The sequence below is a fragment of the Solanum dulcamara genome, chromosome 7, assembly GCF_947179165.1.
Source record: "Solanum dulcamara chromosome 7, daSolDulc1.2, whole genome shotgun sequence".
Lineage (NCBI taxonomy): Eukaryota > Viridiplantae > Streptophyta > Magnoliopsida > Solanales > Solanaceae > Solanum > Solanum dulcamara.
In genome coordinates this window covers 6,154,095-6,171,270 of record NC_077243.1, presented here as the reverse complement: position 1 = coordinate 6,171,270, position 17,176 = coordinate 6,154,095, and the positions used below count along the sequence as shown (strand labels likewise).

Here is a 17,176-nt window from a genome sequence, read left to right as displayed (position 1 = left end):
TAAATATATAACATTGATTTTTACGCAATAAAAATCATGGTCGATATGATTTGAATTTTCTCGATTTAATTTTTAAATAATTATTTTATAATAATGTATATTACAATAATCTATGCTCCTGCACTATTTATATAAGGGCAGAACAACTGTAACTTAGCCAAAAAGTAGAGAGCAACAATTCTCATCTCTTGGCAAAATCAGGTATGTGATGCATATTAATTCCTTTTATCATATCTTTCCAATTGAAGCTGAGATTTAGTTATGATATTTATGTAGATTAAAGATCTAGTTGAAGCAATTCTTGTTTTGCTCCTTTGATCATTTTTTCCATTATCATCTGATCATATCAAATTATCAATCATGATTGTATGCAGATTTTATTTTATCAGAATATTTTTATTCTAAAAAATATCAAAAGATTTTAATTCAAGATAAATTAGTGAGAAAGCGATAGGTTTTTTTAGCATCTATTTCAATCTTTAAAAATTGATTGATCGGTAAAGGTAAATGTATTTGTCAGCTCGATGTATTTGATCCTAGATTCATTACCCTCTAAAATATTATTGTTTGAGTACGACCAGACAACTATTGATATCTATTGATAATAAAACACATAAAGTTTTATATTTTTATTTAACCAGTCAGCTAAGAATGTTCACGAAAAATTGAAAAATCAAATCGAACCAAATTAAAGAAAAAATCGACACTTTCTTTATTTTTGTTTTAAATTTTAACAACTGATAAACTTTGATTTGGTTTTGTTTTTAAATTTAAATTTCATAAAATTTTGTTTGATTTTGATTTTAAGAAAGAAAAAAAAAAGATGAATCAAATCGATAATCTATGCCAATTTAAAAATTATAATTGACATACACACATATAATTTTTTGAATTTATTTTCTATTTTGATTTGTTAGCTTTATTTTTAAAATTCCATTTAATACAACAACAACAACAAACTCAGTATAATCCCATAATCCAAATAATTTGTCTTTGAGTCCTAAATCATTCATTAGTGTTTCATACAATTGTCATCAAGATATTTTGGTGTATCATTACTAGATTTTTTTTAAAAAAAATTGCACTGAAAAAAATTAATTGTAAGAAATTTCATTGTGTTCCTTGGAAATGGAACTTTGTTGGAAAATATGTATATGATTTATTGAGCAAACTACATAATTAAATCATATTGTAATTTTTTAAATAGCAAAACCCAAAAAAACCAAAAGCAATAAAAAAAAACCATTTAATTGATTCCAACACTTAAAAAATTTACTTAATTGTTTTGATTATATATTTTCAGATTGATCCAAATCGAATCATGAACATCTCACCGTCAAACATTAACTTTTGCTCGTTAAATATTTAGAATAAAATATTGTGTAAAACATTACTCAAAATTAGCTTTATTTTATGTCAAAAGAATTCCAAAATATTATATTTAGTGTTGATTAATTGTTTTAAATAATGATTACCCAGTCCTTTTCGACGTCGTTTTGGTAATCTAAAGAAAGACAAAATCTGATTATATATTTTCAGACGGATCCAAATCGAATCATGAACATCTCACCGTCAAACATTAACTTTGGCTTGTTAAATATTTAGAATAAAATATTGTGTAAAACATTACTCAAAATTAGCTTTATTTTATTTCAAAAGAATTCCAAAATATTATATTTAGTGTTGATTAATTGTTTTAAATAATGATTACCCAGTCCTTTTCGACGTCGTTTTGGTTATCTAAAGAAAGACAAAATCCTTGCTTGTTCAGTCATTTGCTATCTGAGTTTCTGGCAAAGGACTCCCCAGTACACTCTATTGATTTCTAAAACTGAATCGCCTCTTTTTGAAAAATCGAGACTTTTAATCTTTTGTGTTTTCTTAATCCTTTATATTCCACATTAAAAAAAAATCTGAAAATTCTCCAAAAATATTTAGATAGAATTTAGCAGTACAGCTGTTAACGCAGGATGATCATCTCGGTTTTCTCCATAAAATGCAGTTTTTTTCACTGATTTTTACAAAACCCTTAAAACCCCAAACAGTAGGGAAATGAGTAGGCTTGCTAATAATCTTGAAATTTCTAGTAAACGTGATGAGTATAGTGACAAAAAATGTGGGTCTAATTTCAATGTTGAATGTCTATTGAAGAAAGCCAGAGGAAAGAATTCAAGAATGGCCCAGGAAGGTAACAGTTCAAATGTTGCTAGGACCCTTGTTCATCAACCAATATGCTTACAATTCCATAGGTGGGGTAACTGCGGTTTTGGTGAAAAGTGTCGTTACGTTCATACTACTCGTGGGTCTACATATGGGTCTTCACAAGGCATTGGGTATGACCAAAGATATGTTGAGGGAGGCATAGATGAATACAGGGAGAGTGCTGCGATAACCATTGCGACTGGTGGGAATAAAGTTAAAAACAGGACTTATTCTGTTACTGTGGAACCCAAGAGATCTGTGGATTTTCGTAGAAGGATGAAGACCAGGCTTTGCACCAACTGGGAAAGGGATGGTAGCTGTTATTATGGTTCAAGATGTCAATTTGCTCATGGCAAAGGAGGTATTTTCGCTGCCATTAATTAGTTCAATATTGAATGGTTACGTTACTCCCCTGTTATATTGTTCACTGCTTGCTTAGTTTATTGAGTTGATTTTCATGTTGTATAGTTTTTGACTTCTTTTATAAGCTGATTACGAAAATATTCTTATTTATGCGCAACCTGTTACAGTTCTTTATTATGTCTAGTCGTATTAGATTATTTTTTTTGTCTGAACCTTTTAGCACTGTCAAACATGCATAAAGAATATTTGTCTGAGTCTTGATATTTGGAGGAATAGAATGGCATGATTTTCGTCTTGATGAAGTGTAGAATGGGGTTGTCTTTTCATTGAGCCAGGGAGACGATCCAAATCGTTGTCAATGTTCAGTTGATTGAATGCCATGGTGGCTTGTTGCACGTCTCCAACTCTAATGTGGTTAATGTGGAAGTTCCTGTTTTTTAACTTGTATTCTCTGATTTCTACCAGACCCTATTTTTCTGTTCTTCTTCCTGTTAGGTTGGTTTTTGTCATTTTATCGACAAACGTGCTACTACCCAAGTATCTACCTTTTATATGTTAGTAGATGTACTTCTCATTGTAGGATAACTATAGGATGGGCATGTTTTACGAATCTATGTCCAAATAGGTTATGGATGCTCATGTCTATACTCCAATTAATCACTTCACCTGCTATCTATTGATCTGAAAAGATCATACAAAGTTGTCCATTCTTTCTGCTCTCAGCTGGTAATTCTCTGTTTCTACCAGACCATTTTCCTCGTTTCGTTTCTGTTAGGCATGTTTTTGTACCAGGCATCAAGGCTATTACCAAAGTACCAGCCTGTCTATATGTGGGTGGATATACTTTCAATTGGATTTCAACTATAAAGATGGAAATATACTACAAATCCATTTCATACATGTCATGGACAGTCCTGTTTATATGGTTTCGCGCTGCTATCTATTGATCTGAAATGATCACCACAGTACTCTGTCTATAGTTTTTGGCCTCAGCTGTTGACGTGCTACTGCTACTTGATTTCTTATAGAGGGTAAGATTCAATTATTGCATTTAATGGCTAGTGAAGCTTCTCTTTTTCATGATCTTAGTTATTAACACATGGTTGCAGTTTTTTCTTTGATATTTCTATAAGAAATGGCGACTCTTCCTGCCAGAATTTACAGGTTGCTGACATTGTAAATTGCTATGTAATTTGGAGGTGGGAGTCTTAAATTTTGGTCTTCAGCGTAGAGAAACAGAATGGTGTTTGTGATTATGCAATGCCCTGTGTTAAGACCTCTGTAAAAAAAAAACCTATATCTCAGATTTCTTGAATATGCTATTGTGTAAAACTCAGCTCTTCAACATAAGATGGTAGAGCTATGCAACATTTGATTTTTCTTCTGTATATATGTGTTCTTTTTTCGTAGTTTTCTTGATTATATTCTTTGTTTTTCCTTATACCATTTCTAATTGGTGATACTTCTCAATATTGACAGAACTGCAGGGTTTTTGTTCCTTCAATCCACTGGGATCGTCGAGCAGTGCTGGCATTTCTGCTCCTGCCAAGAATGTTGCATCCACTGAAATAGGGTCCAGTGCTCTAGCTGAGCGTAGGTTCAAGTGGAATGACGTACGCAGGATCAGTCAGGTCTATGGTGACTGGATTGAGTAGCTGCCTTCCCCATAGTCATCAGGCACTATGGAAAACTAAAGAGCCTGAACTTTATCGCATTTGATCTTTGGTCAACTTTTGAAGTGGTTTATTGGGTGACATTTTACATATGCAGGGAGACATTTTGGTATCTCTGTAGTTTAAGTTTAAAATGCTGCTTGCTAAGTTATATCATTTCGGATTTAGTTTGACAAAAACCTGTCTTGTCATGACTTTGTGAAGTGATTTCAAGTTTTACAAATCATATATCTGATGATGCAAGTAAAAACTAGAGTCTATGTAATAACAGTTTCATATGGAAGAAGACTTTTAGTTTAATGTTGGGTGTCTTGTTATTTAGACATGTCCATGGAGCTCTCTGTTTTTATCCTACTATTGTTTTCCAAATTTTTCGAAGTCCTATTGCTCCTCTTCGGATTCTGAAAGCTAAACAGTTAGATATAATACTCCTAGGGTGTGTTTGGAACTAAGAAAATGTTTTCTGGAAAAACAAGTTGATTTTTTACTTATTTTCTTGTATTTGAAAGGTGAGTAAAAAAAATTATTAGCTTAAATGCATTTGTATATTGTGTAGACAAATACAATAGAAGGTGGGGTTTAGGGGATAAAAGTGTTGGGTAGTGGGGATGGCGGCTACCGAGGTGGCGGTAAAGATGAGGCGTGTTGGAGGGTGGGAAGATACAATCAATTTGTAATGTCACTACCAACAAGAGTTGTAGTGTTGTGGCAAGTACTTATTCATCCTTAATTATGAGTTTTGAGTTCGAGTCTCTTTTGATACGGAGTCACCTTTGTTAGGAAGCGCTTTACCCATGTAGGACTTTCCGAGGCAAATCCGAATTTAATCGAACTCCAATTCACCAAAAAAAGATATATATGTTATGTCACTTGTAAAATATACTTTTTACATACTTTCACTACTAGAATCATTTCTCTCATTTTTTAACGTACTTATTTTTCTAGATCAGATATTTTTCAAAATTTTTGAGACCCTAAATTTCTTTCCTTTTCCTCTGGATAGAGCTTCCCAAGATAGCAATCACAAGCTATTTCAATTGCACTCAAAGGAGATAAAGATCATGATTCCCCAAAAGAAGCCAGCGCTGATCGTATTTCATCTGCGTGATCATTCAATTCTTTTTCGCTTTAATAATATATCATTGAATTTCATGATTCTTTACTTGCTTTATATATTTGATTTTTGTGATGTTCACTTAACCTCTATTTTCTCAAGACAAGAATAAAACTATCTACACATTATCTTCCCTATCCCCCGTAAAAATTATGCTGGTATATTATTGTAAACTAGGTAAACAAATGTATCTCATTTTTCAAATATAATCGTCAAACATTTAGCTATAAATTTAAAAATGTACAATCTAATATAGTGGTATATCGTGTGTAACGTTTTATACTTTCTTTTATTCTGTCAATTAAGAATTTTCAAAAAAAATTAAATCAAATCGAACTACACCAGGGAAAAATCGACAATCTTGACAGCGTGAACTCTAATTCGATCCAAATATTCAATTCTGACGTCGAGATGCTCAAACTCTTTAACCTTGACTTAGTCAATAATTCGTGCATGAGAAGCAGAAAATATCAATAAAAAACTAAAGTGTGAGTTAGATAAGTCCTTGATTTCGGTTTGATTTGGTTAGTTTTTAATTTCAAAAGACCGTTAAATTTTGATTTGATTTTGAATTCTAAAAATCAATAAATTTTGATTTTAATTTTAAACCGACAAAATTTCATTTCATTTTGATTTCAACAATATATATATATATATTAAACAACCAACTATATAAATACATATTTAAAAAGGAATAATTATTGTTATACCCTAAAAAATAAAATTATTTACCATTGGATACCCATTACTATCATACCCCTTATTTTTAACTATTTCGCGCATTTGATACCATGAGAGTATATAATATACGCTGATGGTATCAAGCAGTTTCGTTGAAGTACTGTTGCTTCCTTCTTGATAAATTGTTTGATACCATCAAAGTATAATATACTCTGATGCTATCAAAGAGGAACAAGGGAAGGGGCACTGGCATAAATACACGTTTGATACCATGAAAGTATATATATATACTCTGATGGTATCAAGAAGGAAGAGACTGCGATTCAACGAACCTGTTTGATACCATTAGAGTATATTATACTTTGATGGTATCAAGAAGAAACTGTTTGATATCTCTGATGGTATCAAAGAGGAGCAGTGATGCTGACGCGTCAACATGACTTCATGTGCGAAATTAAAAGTAAAAAAAATGGGGTAAGAGGGTAAATAGTTTGGATCATGAGTCTATTAAGGATAAATAATTTGGATTAAGTCCAATTTGAATAAATAATTTCACAGCTGGTCTATTAGGCGTAATTTTTCAATTTAAAAATCACAATTGCGCACACATATAATTTTAATTTTTGAATTCCAAGAATTTATTTGTAATCTTGATATTCCACTTGAAAAGATAAAACTGTACATTCTCCAAAAACAAATTTACGTAGAACTTAGAAGTAGAGATGATCATCTGCGTCACTCAATCTTGATTTCAAACTCCCATATGTGCATTTTTTTTCCACATAATGGGTAAATAGTTTGGACCATAAGTCTATTAAAGATAAATAATTTGGATTAGGTACAATTTGGATAAATAATTTCACAACTGATCTATTAGGCGTAATTTTCCAATTTAAAAATCAGAATTGCTCACACATATAATTTTAATTTTTGAATTCCAAGAATTTATTTGTAATCTTGATATTCCACTTGAAAAGATAAAACTGTACATTCTCCAAAAACAAATTTACGTAGAAGTAGAGATGATCATCTGCGTCACTCAATCTTGATTTCAAACTCCCATATGTGCAGTTTTTTTTCACTGAGGTCTACGAAACCCCAAAGAGTAGGAGAATGAGTAGGCCTGATAATAATCTTGAAATTTCTGGTAAACGTGATGAGTATTCTGCTAATGCTGAAAGTGAATCTTTGAAGAAACCCATAGAGGAGAATTCAAGAATGGCCCAAGAAGGTAACAAGTCAAATGTGCCTGCGATTCATGTTCGTCAACAAATATGCGTACCATTCAAAAAGCGGGGTACCTGCCCTTATAGTGAATGGTGTCGTCATGTTCATACTATAGGCGAAGGTAGAGGCAAAGGTAAATACAGGGAGTGCTCTGCAATAACAATTGTGAATGGTGAGTCTGCAGATGTGCCTACGCAGGACATTGGGTTTGAGCAAGATATCTTGAGGATGAATGCAGGGAGATACACGACTCATTCTGATATTATGGAATCCAAAAAGTCTGAGAATTGTACAAGGCTGAAGACCAGACTTTGCACCCTGTGGGAAAGGGACAATAGATGTGCATATGGTACAAAATGTTTATTTGCTCATGGGAAAGCAGGTATTTCCACAACCGTTACTTCACTTCTTGCTTAGTTTCTTGAGTTGATTCTCATGTTGATTACTTGATATATTTTGTCTTCGTTCATAAGCTCATTGTGAAAATATTTTATATGAGCAAACCTGTGATAGTTCTTTATCTTGTCTATTAGATAATTAGGTGTTGGGTTTTAATTTTGTTTGAACCATTTGGCACTGTACAAAATGAGATGCATAAAGCATATTATGTGAGTCTTGATATTTGGAGACAAATCATGATTTTTGTCTTGAGGAAATGTAGAATGGAATTGTCTTTTCATTGAGCCAAGGAAACAATATATACTTTTCTATTGGATTTCAACTATAAAGATGGAAATATATTACAAATGTATTTCATACATGTCATGGACGGTCCTGTCTGATATGATTTCGCCTTGTTATCTATTGATCTGAAAAGATCACCACATTAAGTTGTCTATAGTTTTAGGCCTCATTGTTGCTGATACTTGAATTCTTATAGAGGGTAAGATTCAATACCATTTTTGATCTGTGATACTTGTCAATATTGACAGAACTGAAGAGTCTTGATTCCTCCAATCCACCAGAATCGCGGAGTAGTGCTGACATTTCTGCTCCAGCCAGAAATGTACCCGACAGGGATGTTGCATCCAATCCACCGGAATCGCGGAGTAGGGCTTACATTTCTGCTCCAGCCAGAAATGTACCCGACAGGGATGTAGCATCCAATCCACCGGAATCGCAGAGTAGAGCTGACATTTCTGCTCCAGCCAGAAATGTACCCAACAGGGTTGTAGCATCCAATGAAATAGTGACCATTGCTCCGGCTGACCGTAGGTTCAAGTGGAATGACATACAAAGGATCAGCCGGATCTATGGTGACTGGATTGAATAGCCACAGCCTTCCCCGTAATCATCAGACACTGGACAACTAAAGAGCCTCAATTTTATATCGCATTGGCTCTTTGATCAATTTTTGAAATCTCTGTAGTTTAAAATGCTGCTTGCTGAGTTGATATCATTTCGATTTCAGTTTGACAAAACCTGCCTTGTCAGGATTTTGTGAAGTGAAAAAACATACTACATAGTTTTACAAATCAGAATAGGGATAATTAAAGTAAAAATTACAGTCTATACAACACTAGTTTCAGCATTTATGCACATCTTATAGAAGAAGACTTTTTGTTAATGTGAGTTGTCTTGTTATTTTGCCATCTCCATGGAGCTCTCTGTTTTTATCCTTCTATCTTTTCCAATTTTTCCGAAGTCCTATTGGTCTTCTTTTGGATTCTGAAAGCTAAACAGTTAGTGGTAATCGGTATGGAAAATACCTAGGTTTCTTACTTATTTTTTAAACTTTTTATATATTTGTATATAATCTAGATAAATATTATGGGAAACGAGGGTAGGATCAGAAATGTGGAATGGTGGGAATGGGGGCTACAACTAAGACACCTTTTAATACGGAATATCACTGTGAAACTTGTTTTTTCTATTTTCACTAAAAAAAATTATTTTACTCACACTTATTTTTCTAGAGAAAATATTTTTCAAAAAAATTAATCAATCAAACTCGATAAAATTGAAAAATATTTTCTTCTATACCGAACACACCCCTAATTTTCTTTCTTTTTTCTCTGGAATTAGCTGCCCAAGATTGCAAACACAGAGCTATTTCAATTGCATTCAAAGGAGTTCATAGGCCCTCAAGATAGATTGGGAAATGTATCCTTCCAAATTTCACAATTTCACCAACATGACTATTTTATATTTTGGATTACAAGTATTTATTGGGGTAAAATATAGTAGCTCGATTGGTTGGCTATATGAATTTTAATTTTGTTGTTGTGTATTCGATATTCCCAATCTTGTAATTCCTGGTTAATTACTCAAATCTTTTTCGCTTAAAAATTTATATCATTAAATTTCACAATTTCACCAGCAAAAGTTTTTCATTGTTATACTTGCTTCATATACTTGATTTTTGTGACGTTTTACTTGAGCCAGGTGTCTATTCAATTGAAGAATTGTGCTGACATATTATTGTTATAAATTATGTAAACAAATTTATCCCATTTCAAATATAATCGACCGCATTTAGCTCTAAATTAAAAACATGCACAACTAAAGGGGAAACACAAAAATACTTTAGAATTGTGTTGAGATATTATTATTGTAAATTATGTAAATAAATTTATCTTATTTCAAATATAATCGACCGCATTTAGCACTAAATTAAAAACATGCACAACTAAAGGGCCACACAAAAAAAAAACTTCCACCAACTTGTTTTCAATTCAATTTCAAATTACTACTCTCTTTTTTCCAATTCAAAAAACATAGGCATTTTTACAATTTCACCTCTGCAACCCCCACCCCACCCCTTATTTGGAGGGAGGGGCGGGAAGATCCTAACGAAACAACTCAACAAGCATTGCTCTGAACCACGTGAACCAAAAAAGTTAGAAACAAATCAGAAACTTTAAAACCTGTAGAACCTCATTTACCAGAATACCCTTGTTAAAAACTTCAAATATCTACCTTCAAAATTCACTCATTCTGCATTTCCACAGGGCTAAATATGTAAAATCAGAAGTGTCATCATCATTATAGAGCGCCAAAACGTAAAAGAACATAACCATACTCGCGAAAATCCAAACTGATTTTCTCAACAATTTGGAGAAGAAAAAAAACGAGTGAGTGTAGTTTTTGCCATGGCTTCTTCCACCATTATTGAAGCCTGTAAGAGTAGAAAGAGAAACCGAAAGCCATATGTCTTTGAAACATTCGCAACTGGAGACTCCATTGACGGTTTTTCGGGACCCTTTAGAGACAACATTCGAATGTTCCTTCAAGAATTTGCTAGTATTGAAGATTACACGCTCTGTGGTTTTCCAATTTGGTCTACTTGGTTGATTTCCAATTCTACCGAGGCCGTTTTCCCACTCTACACCATTGAAGAAACCACTCAACTTTCTCTTCATCCTTTCTGCGATCACTGCAAATTCTCTGGTAAAATAAAATGAATACTCAATTTTATTTTCTTCTGCAAATTGGTTATGAATTTTCGTGGTACTCTAGTTTGTTCATTGTTATGGAGTATTAATTTTTGTGTTGTTGAAGGATGGGGTCACCATTATGTGTCAAAAAGAAGGTATCATTTGCTAATACCGGCAAATGAGAACTGGGAAAAGCCATTGGGAAGCGATTCATTTGAAATTGGTACTCATGTTTTGCATGGTTTGATTCATTGCAATGGTTATGGTCATTTGCTGTCCATTAATGGCGTTAATGAGGATTCAAATTTTCTCTCTGGAAGTGATTTCATGGATCTCTGGGATCGTCTTTGTATAATCTTCAGAACCAGGTACTGAAGATCATAGTGATTAATCTCAATCGCTTTCGTTGTTTTTGTGTGAGAAATTATCGTCCTAACTTAGTAAAATTATTCTAAAATTTCGTGATCTAAGTAAACAAAGCTAAATTGCCAAAACCTTCTGAAAAGAGGGAGTACTATTTGATTATTTGGAATTTTTAAGCTGCAATTGAAGAATTATTTGTCTTATTATAGTTATTTTGACAGGAAAATTTCAGTGAATGATGTGTCAAAGAAGGGAGGTGTGCATTTGAGGTTGCTTCATGGTGTTGCATATGGACAATCTTGGTTTGGAAAATGGGGTTACAGATTTGGCCGTGGAAGCTATGGAGTGACAGAGCAGAAATATGAAATTGCTGTGCAATTTCTAAGCTCATTGGGGCTTGACAAAATTTTGAATGATTTCACGAAGGATTTTACGGAAAGACGGAAAATCAAGCAGATTATTGGTACCTACAGGGAATTGAGCGAAGTTCCATTGATCACAATCAGCGAGTTGTTGCAATTCATGCTTGCTTTTAAGTCTAAAGCACCGTTTCATAGCAACCTAAAGCTTGCAAATGGTGATGATTATTGGTGTGATCCTGATATAGTAGAGAAAAATAGGCCAATGAGTATGGAGACATTTGTGAATATGATGGCTAACAGTGATTGTAGATGGCCTGCTAGACGGTTAGAATTTGTACTAATTGTGATAGTGAATTTTCTGAAAGAAAATCAAGCAAATGTAGGCAGAAATTGTAGGATGACCAGGCAGGACTTAAGAAATGAGGCAAGAAAATTCATTGGTGACACTGGTTTGATTGATTTTGTGCTGAAATCCATCAGATGTTTTGCATTGGGAAACCAAATTGTTCGTCGATCCATCAACCCAACTACTAAGTTATTGGAATTCACTATTCATGAAGCTTCTATGGAAGAAGAATCAATAAGGTTTCCATTTTTGGACATTGATTCTGATTGCAGGTGGACTGAGAGAGAGGTGAAAAAAGCTGCAGAGTTCATTGTGAAAGTCTTGAGAGCAAATAATGGTGATGGTGCTATGTCTAGGCAGGAGCTGCGTGATAAGGCCGGGACAGCCATCCGCGACACCGGCTTGATTGATTATGTACTGAAATCCATAAACAAATCCATAATGGGAAACAAGATTGTTTTTCGATCAAAAAACCCCACTACTAAAAGGATTGAGTTTGCCTTTGAAGATATTGTTGATGCAAACAGAGTTGAGAACATTGAGTTACACATGAATATTGATCAGGATCTTTTGTACTTGTATGAAACAGTGCTTTTGAGTTATCCAGGGTCAGACTCAGTGAGTTTGGCTACTGGGGTTGTCTTGGACAGCAAGAAATTTGTTAAAGAGTGGAAGCTTGAGGATCAAGAAAATCAAATAATGGCATTAACATGTAAAGTCCTGCCGAGTTTCGACGAGTTAGAGAGTGAATTGACTCGTCCATTGTCACCTGGTGTTGTTGTTTTTGTTCCCCCTTGGATTACAATAGGTGAACTTAAGGGAGTGACACAATTTGCACTAAGGGACACTTATTGCATAATGAAAAACTTTGTAGTAACACAAATAGGTGGTTTGAGGGGAATAGAGGATGAGAGGATGCTATCATACGCAGTGGGCAGAGATGCACACGTTTGGGTGAGAGGGTGTGGGCTGGACTTGGATACTGAACTGAGATATGAAGGTGGGCCCATAAAGTTAAAGGTACATTGCATTTGTGGGGCCAGGGATGATGATGGGGAGAGAATGGTAAATTGTGATGCTTGCCAAGTGTGGTTCCACACAATGTGCACTGGCATTGATGATCATGAGGAGGAGGTACCAGAAATATTCTTGTGTGAGAGCTGCAGAAGTTTTTAATTTGATAAGATATTAAGTAGTACAATCTGAATTATCAAATCTAGTAGTAGTATAGATTTATCGAGAATATAAATTGCTCTGCATATTCATGATTTATGCTGACTGGAATGAATGTATAGCTTCACTAATCATAAAAGGCTTGTATTTGATGAGATCCAAGTTATAAGTAATAGTACAATGTGGGTGTCTTGTTATTCAGCCCTGTCCATAGAGTTTACTACTTTAGTTTATCCTTCTAATTGTAGTATAATTTTCATAGATCCATACATCAAAGAAGTTGATTCTGATTGAGACATGATCAAAAAACTTGAAAATGAAATCACAATTACAATGATCGAGGAATTGAGACGAGGAAAGATATACTTTTAGATGAACAATTCATAGAGATATCACAGTGTAGTCTTCTTCTATGAACCATAGAACAAGAATCAAACTCTGGAAAAAGACGTCGAGGATGAAATTAAGAAATTGGCGATGACGTTTGAGAGTTCTGCTGAGGTTTTCCATCTAAAGGAAAGGCTACATTATCAACATTACAGCCACGGCAGGGGTGAGAATGGTGGACAAGGCGTCCTTGGCGGGTACGGATTGGGTGGCCAAGGAAAGGGCGGATGTGGTGAGCAAGGCAGTTTTGGTGGGTAAGGATATGGTGGCTTTGGTGGGAACGGATGTGGTGGCCTAGGCGGGAACGGCCAGGGTGGCAGTGGTTGAGCATAGCCACACATTCCATTATAACAAAGGCTTGGAGGCTGGCATCTATGCACACAGCTTCCACAATGAAAAGGGCTCATGTTAGTGTTGATGCAAATTCGTCGGCAGCATTGCCATGTGAAGGGACATCTTATTCCACACAATCCACAGTTATTCGCATCAGAGGTGACATCAATACAGCGATTCCTGCAACAACGCTTCTTTATTCTTGGAGGAAACTCCCCTTCATTGCAAATCCAGGGCCTATTCCCGCACCCAATGGCTCGTGGATTCTTCACCACTCTTTTAAGCCATATTGAAGAAGATTTGGTCGAGCCATTTGTGACATTTTCTTGAAAACCTCCAACTATTTCTACTTGTAAAAGTAGCAAAAATGAGATTAAGCGAACGATTAGCTGCATTATGTAAAATCAAGTATCTTTGAAATGCATTTGTAGCAAAGAGCAGAAAAGAACTTGTGAAGTTGCTTTAGTAAAACAGAGAGATGGTTAGCTTCTTTGTTTGGATATTGGTTATTTTCATGGAGTGAAGAAAGCATTAAATAGTTGAAGGGGATATGGTTATTTTCATGCAAGAATGTAAAAAGTTACTGACTTTTCATGTTTTTCTTACTAGGTGGGTTCAATACTTCAGGTGATTCTTGTTTGGAGAGTGGTCGGCACTGTATGGTGTATGTTATAGTTTACGTGATTTAAGTGGGGGGACGGGAGAAGGTGAGGAGTGCTGCTGGTTTGCACTTTCTACTAAAATAGAGGCTTTTCTTTTAAAAGCAAACACACTGTTATTCCATTGGACTTTTCTAAATTGTATTCATAGCCATTTTGGATTTGAAATCTTCAAAACTTGTTTTTCTTCTTCCTCTGGGGAAGAACCGTCCAGGATTACAAATCACAAGCTATTCCAATTGCATTCAATGGAGTTAACAGGCCCTCAAGATGGGAATGTAACAAACACAAGTAATCTTAAAGAAAATGACTCATCCTAAAAGAAGCCAGTTCACAATATTAATACATTCGTTTTCATTTGATGTTTTATCCAGATACACCTCCCCTTGGTATATTACATATTTGAGGGGCGATAGAGCCCATATTCTTTCAAGATAAAAATCAATGACTCCTAAGGAATTACAAACGCTACCAAGATTCAATAAAATTTAATCTGTAACTATGTTTGTGGGTGTAGAGGCGAACCCAGGATTTTAAATTTATGGGTTCTAGATTCTAGAAAAGACAAGCTTATTGGGTTCTGATTCTTCTAAATAATTTATTATTCAAATTAAGTGGACTATTAAACAGAAATACACCGTTTGGGATTGGGTTCTACTGAACCTGTAAACAGACGTGTGGCTCCGCCTGTGTGTGGGTGTATTTATGCATTTGCTTCAACTGACTGAACAAATTTCACAGTTGACCTGGCCAATGCATCTATTGGGTCGACACATTTCTTCAGAAGCGGATCATCTGGAGGTAACAAATCACGCATGTCATCTGAGGCAATTATGATAGTGTTAACTGCCCTTACCAGAAGAACTTGTAGCGTGATTCTGAACAAATTCTGTGCCCCCTCAATGTCCTTCCTGTTTAAGGCTTCTACCGAAGGGATTACTGTGTGTTCCATAGTTGCCTTATCTGGAAGCACAACTTCAAAACCCTACACTCAGTAAAATCGGGACAACAAATGACCATCAGTGATACACCAACTGATGATGAATAAAATCACCTAACTATATTATTACTGTGCCATTGACATATCCAAAACTTGATGTTTCACATGCCTGCTGGTTGGTAGTACTTATAGGCTCACACATATAGGTTTTCAAACGAAAAATATATGTATAGCTTCCTTTGAAGCAAGAAAATTGACAAGCATCTCTAATTAGGGAAATGAGAAGAACTTTTTTTTTAAGAAAGGGAAATGACAAGTAGATTGAAGCACTGTCATCCAAATACCTACAGCATCTTTCACTGTGACTTAGAACAGAGGGCTATCCTGTCTCTCTCTGGACATGCCTCCAATAGCATTCAGTGAATAGTAACAATACTCAAAATTGATTAACCTACATGTCCACATTTCTTTAATCATAATGAATTCACAAGTTACAAAGTTGTTAAAACAGGATAAATAGAGGAAAGATGGTTGTTTCTTGAACTAGTCATATACTAAAACTAGAGACACATACTTAGATGGTTGAAACAATCACATAAAGGTATGAGATAAAGAGTTCCAAGAACTGTCGATACCTCATTTTGAAGTTTCTCTTGATAAAATCCAGCAGACAAAGTTGCATCGGAAGCCAGAACTCCAATGCGCAGAGTACTCCCAGCTTCTACTGGTCGCAAATTCGCTTCTTTGAGCTCCTTGGCCACACACTCACCCATATGAAGGAAAGGAACTGAAGACCCTAGTGCAACCTCATCATGCCAAGAATGTGATATGTAACAAGGCATGACAATGCATCGAGCTCCAGATTTCTCAAGAAAGATCCTTTTGTGCCTAAGATTTTCAACAATTGGAGTATGATCTTTTAGTAACTTTTCATTTTTACCAGAGGGGTAAGATCTCGAACCTTTTTCATGGAATGAAAGCTCATTGTTAAGAACCGGATCGGAACAAAGAACAAAAGGAAGGCCATTTCCTCCATCTTTGGAACTCCATGTGACAAGCTTGCTCACAAAATTGAGAGTGGTTCTAATGGATAAACCCCCAATGATCCCTATTGCATTTTCATGGGTAAGCAAAACAGAAGAATCAGGACGCTTTGAAGCCTTATCTACAGGAGAATTCTCCATTGAGTTGGCTAGATTTCTGCTTTCTACAGTTTGCGAGATGATGGATGAAGGAGGTGTGGCCAGAGCTGGACTTTTTCTTGTTCTGTTATGGCTATGGTGGCTGTTCATACGTGTTAATGTACATGTTGAATAGTTCAATGAATTGAAAGACATCATCATTCTTCTCTACAAAGTTGACCAACTCTTCTAAACCTGAGAGAGAATCTATCTTTTTGGGTCAAAAAGTAAATCAGAATTACAAAACTGCAGCAGGGTTAGTCCTCTTAGATCGGAATCAATAAAAAATAGTACCCATTTTTACCTGAAACAGGATTCTTCAACTCCTGGGAAAATCTTGCTTTATCCGGAAGATGGTAAACAGATGAATAGCAAGAAATTTGCAGCAAATGTGTAAACCCCCCAACAGCAGCTAGCCATTAGAAGCATAAAAACACCTCTGCAACTGCAAATTTTCTTATGATTCTGAGAATATTCTTAGCTTCCATGATGCAGCCGACTCTCTAGTTGAGGGTCACTGAACTCTCAGTAGAAGATTCTTTGTACTAGAAAAGAATCTTGAGCTAAAAGGTAGTAACTTTTCCAAGTCACTAACAAGCTTTTCCCAAAAAGAATTTGAGAAAAGCAAAACCTGGTATGAAGCGAAAACTCAGAATATTTTTCTTTGTAATTGAGAAGAATCCCTAGTAGGAAGGAGATCTTATTGTTCATTGCAAGTGGGTCAGCTCCACTATTCACCAATCAGTTACTCCACTGATTTCTACTGCTCACTATGGAAGGAATCTCTTTTATGTT

General features: G+C 35.0%; 5 protein-coding genes across 7 annotated transcripts; 3 read left to right on the top strand and 2 right to left on the bottom strand.

Annotated features, from left to right (window-relative positions):
• The first annotated feature begins 1,800 nt into the window (after positions 1 to 1,800).
• Positions 1,801 to 4,569, top strand: LOC129895718 (zinc finger CCCH domain-containing protein 28-like). The gene is made up of 2 exons (XM_055971470.1): positions 1,801 to 2,563; positions 4,045 to 4,569. The coding sequence occupies exons 1-2, from the start codon at positions 2,053 to 2,055 to the stop codon at positions 4,218 to 4,220; spliced, it is 687 nt and encodes a 228-aa protein (XP_055827445.1). The 5' UTR covers positions 1,801 to 2,052; the 3' UTR covers positions 4,221 to 4,569.
• Positions 4,570 to 6,938: 2,369 nt separating this feature from the next.
• Positions 6,939 to 8,858, top strand: LOC129896232 (zinc finger CCCH domain-containing protein 39-like). The gene is made up of 2 exons (XM_055972088.1): positions 6,939 to 7,642; positions 8,193 to 8,858. The coding sequence occupies exons 1-2, from the start codon at positions 7,147 to 7,149 to the stop codon at positions 8,531 to 8,533; spliced, it is 837 nt and encodes a 278-aa protein (XP_055828063.1). The 5' UTR covers positions 6,939 to 7,146; the 3' UTR covers positions 8,534 to 8,858.
• Positions 8,859 to 10,238: 1,380 nt separating this feature from the next.
• LOC129893845 (PHD finger protein At2g01810-like) lies at positions 10,239 to 12,927 on the top strand. Its single transcript, XM_055969264.1, has 3 exons — positions 10,239 to 10,650; positions 10,762 to 11,005; positions 11,222 to 12,927. Exons 1-3 carry the CDS (start codon positions 10,353 to 10,355, stop codon positions 12,882 to 12,884), a joined length of 2,205 nt encoding a protein of 734 aa, XP_055825239.1. The 5' UTR covers positions 10,239 to 10,352; the 3' UTR covers positions 12,885 to 12,927.
• Positions 12,928 to 13,009: 82 nt separating this feature from the next.
• LOC129893844 (stigma-specific STIG1-like protein 4) lies at positions 13,010 to 14,440 on the bottom strand. Its single transcript, XM_055969263.1, has one exon. The coding sequence runs from the start codon at positions 13,994 to 13,996 to the stop codon at positions 13,418 to 13,420; it is 579 nt and encodes a 192-aa protein (XP_055825238.1). The 5' UTR covers positions 13,997 to 14,440; the 3' UTR covers positions 13,010 to 13,417.
• A 150-nt stretch (positions 14,441 to 14,590) lies between these two features.
• LOC129893842 (uncharacterized) lies at positions 14,591 to 17,144 on the bottom strand. 3 transcript variants are annotated; one of them, XM_055969260.1, is made up of 3 exons: positions 16,686 to 17,144; positions 15,836 to 16,576; positions 14,591 to 15,245 (listed from the first exon to the last, which is right to left on the bottom strand). In XM_055969260.1, the coding sequence occupies exons 2-3, from the start codon at positions 16,541 to 16,543 to the stop codon at positions 14,964 to 14,966; spliced, it is 990 nt and encodes a 329-aa protein (XP_055825235.1). In that variant the 5' UTR covers positions 16,544 to 16,576; positions 16,686 to 17,144; the 3' UTR covers positions 14,591 to 14,963. The 3 variants fall into 3 exon arrangements, with proteins under 3 accessions (XP_055825235.1, XP_055825234.1, XP_055825233.1); XM_055969259.1 differs by having other exon boundaries at positions 15,836 to 16,588; positions 16,686 to 17,060; XM_055969258.1 differs by having other exon boundaries at positions 15,836 to 16,592; positions 16,686 to 17,058.
• Positions 17,145 to 17,176: the final 32 nt, after the last annotated feature.

Coding starts and splice junctions, on each gene's coding strand:
- LOC129895718 (XM_055971470.1), top strand. CDS start 2,053: ATGAGTAGGCTTGCTAATAATCTTGAAATTTCTAGTAAACGTGATGAG. Junction 2,564..4,044: donor ATTTGCTCATGGCAAAGGAG/GTATTTTCGCTG, acceptor CAATATTGACAG/AACTGCAGGGTTTTTGTTCC.
- LOC129896232 (XM_055972088.1), top strand. CDS start 7,147: ATGAGTAGGCCTGATAATAATCTTGAAATTTCTGGTAAACGTGATGAG. Junction 7,643..8,192: donor ATTTGCTCATGGGAAAGCAG/GTATTTCCACAA, acceptor CAATATTGACAG/AACTGAAGAGTCTTGATTCC.
- LOC129893845 (XM_055969264.1), top strand. CDS start 10,353: ATGGCTTCTTCCACCATTATTGAAGCCTGTAAGAGTAGAAAGAGAAAC. Junction 10,651..10,761: donor CGATCACTGCAAATTCTCTG/GTAAAATAAAAT, acceptor GTGTTGTTGAAG/GATGGGGTCACCATTATGTG. Junction 11,006..11,221: donor TGTATAATCTTCAGAACCAG/GTACTGAAGATC, acceptor TTATTTTGACAG/GAAAATTTCAGTGAATGATG.
- LOC129893844 (XM_055969263.1), bottom strand. CDS start 13,996: ATGCAGCTAATCGTTCGCTTAATCTCATTTTTGCTACTTTTACAAGTA.
- LOC129893842 (XM_055969260.1), bottom strand. CDS start 16,543: ATGATGATGTCTTTCAATTCATTGAACTATTCAACATGTACATTAACA. Junction 15,246..15,835: donor AAGAGAAACTTCAAAATGAG/GTATCGACAGTT, acceptor TACTGAGTGTAG/GGTTTTGAAGTTGTGCTTCC.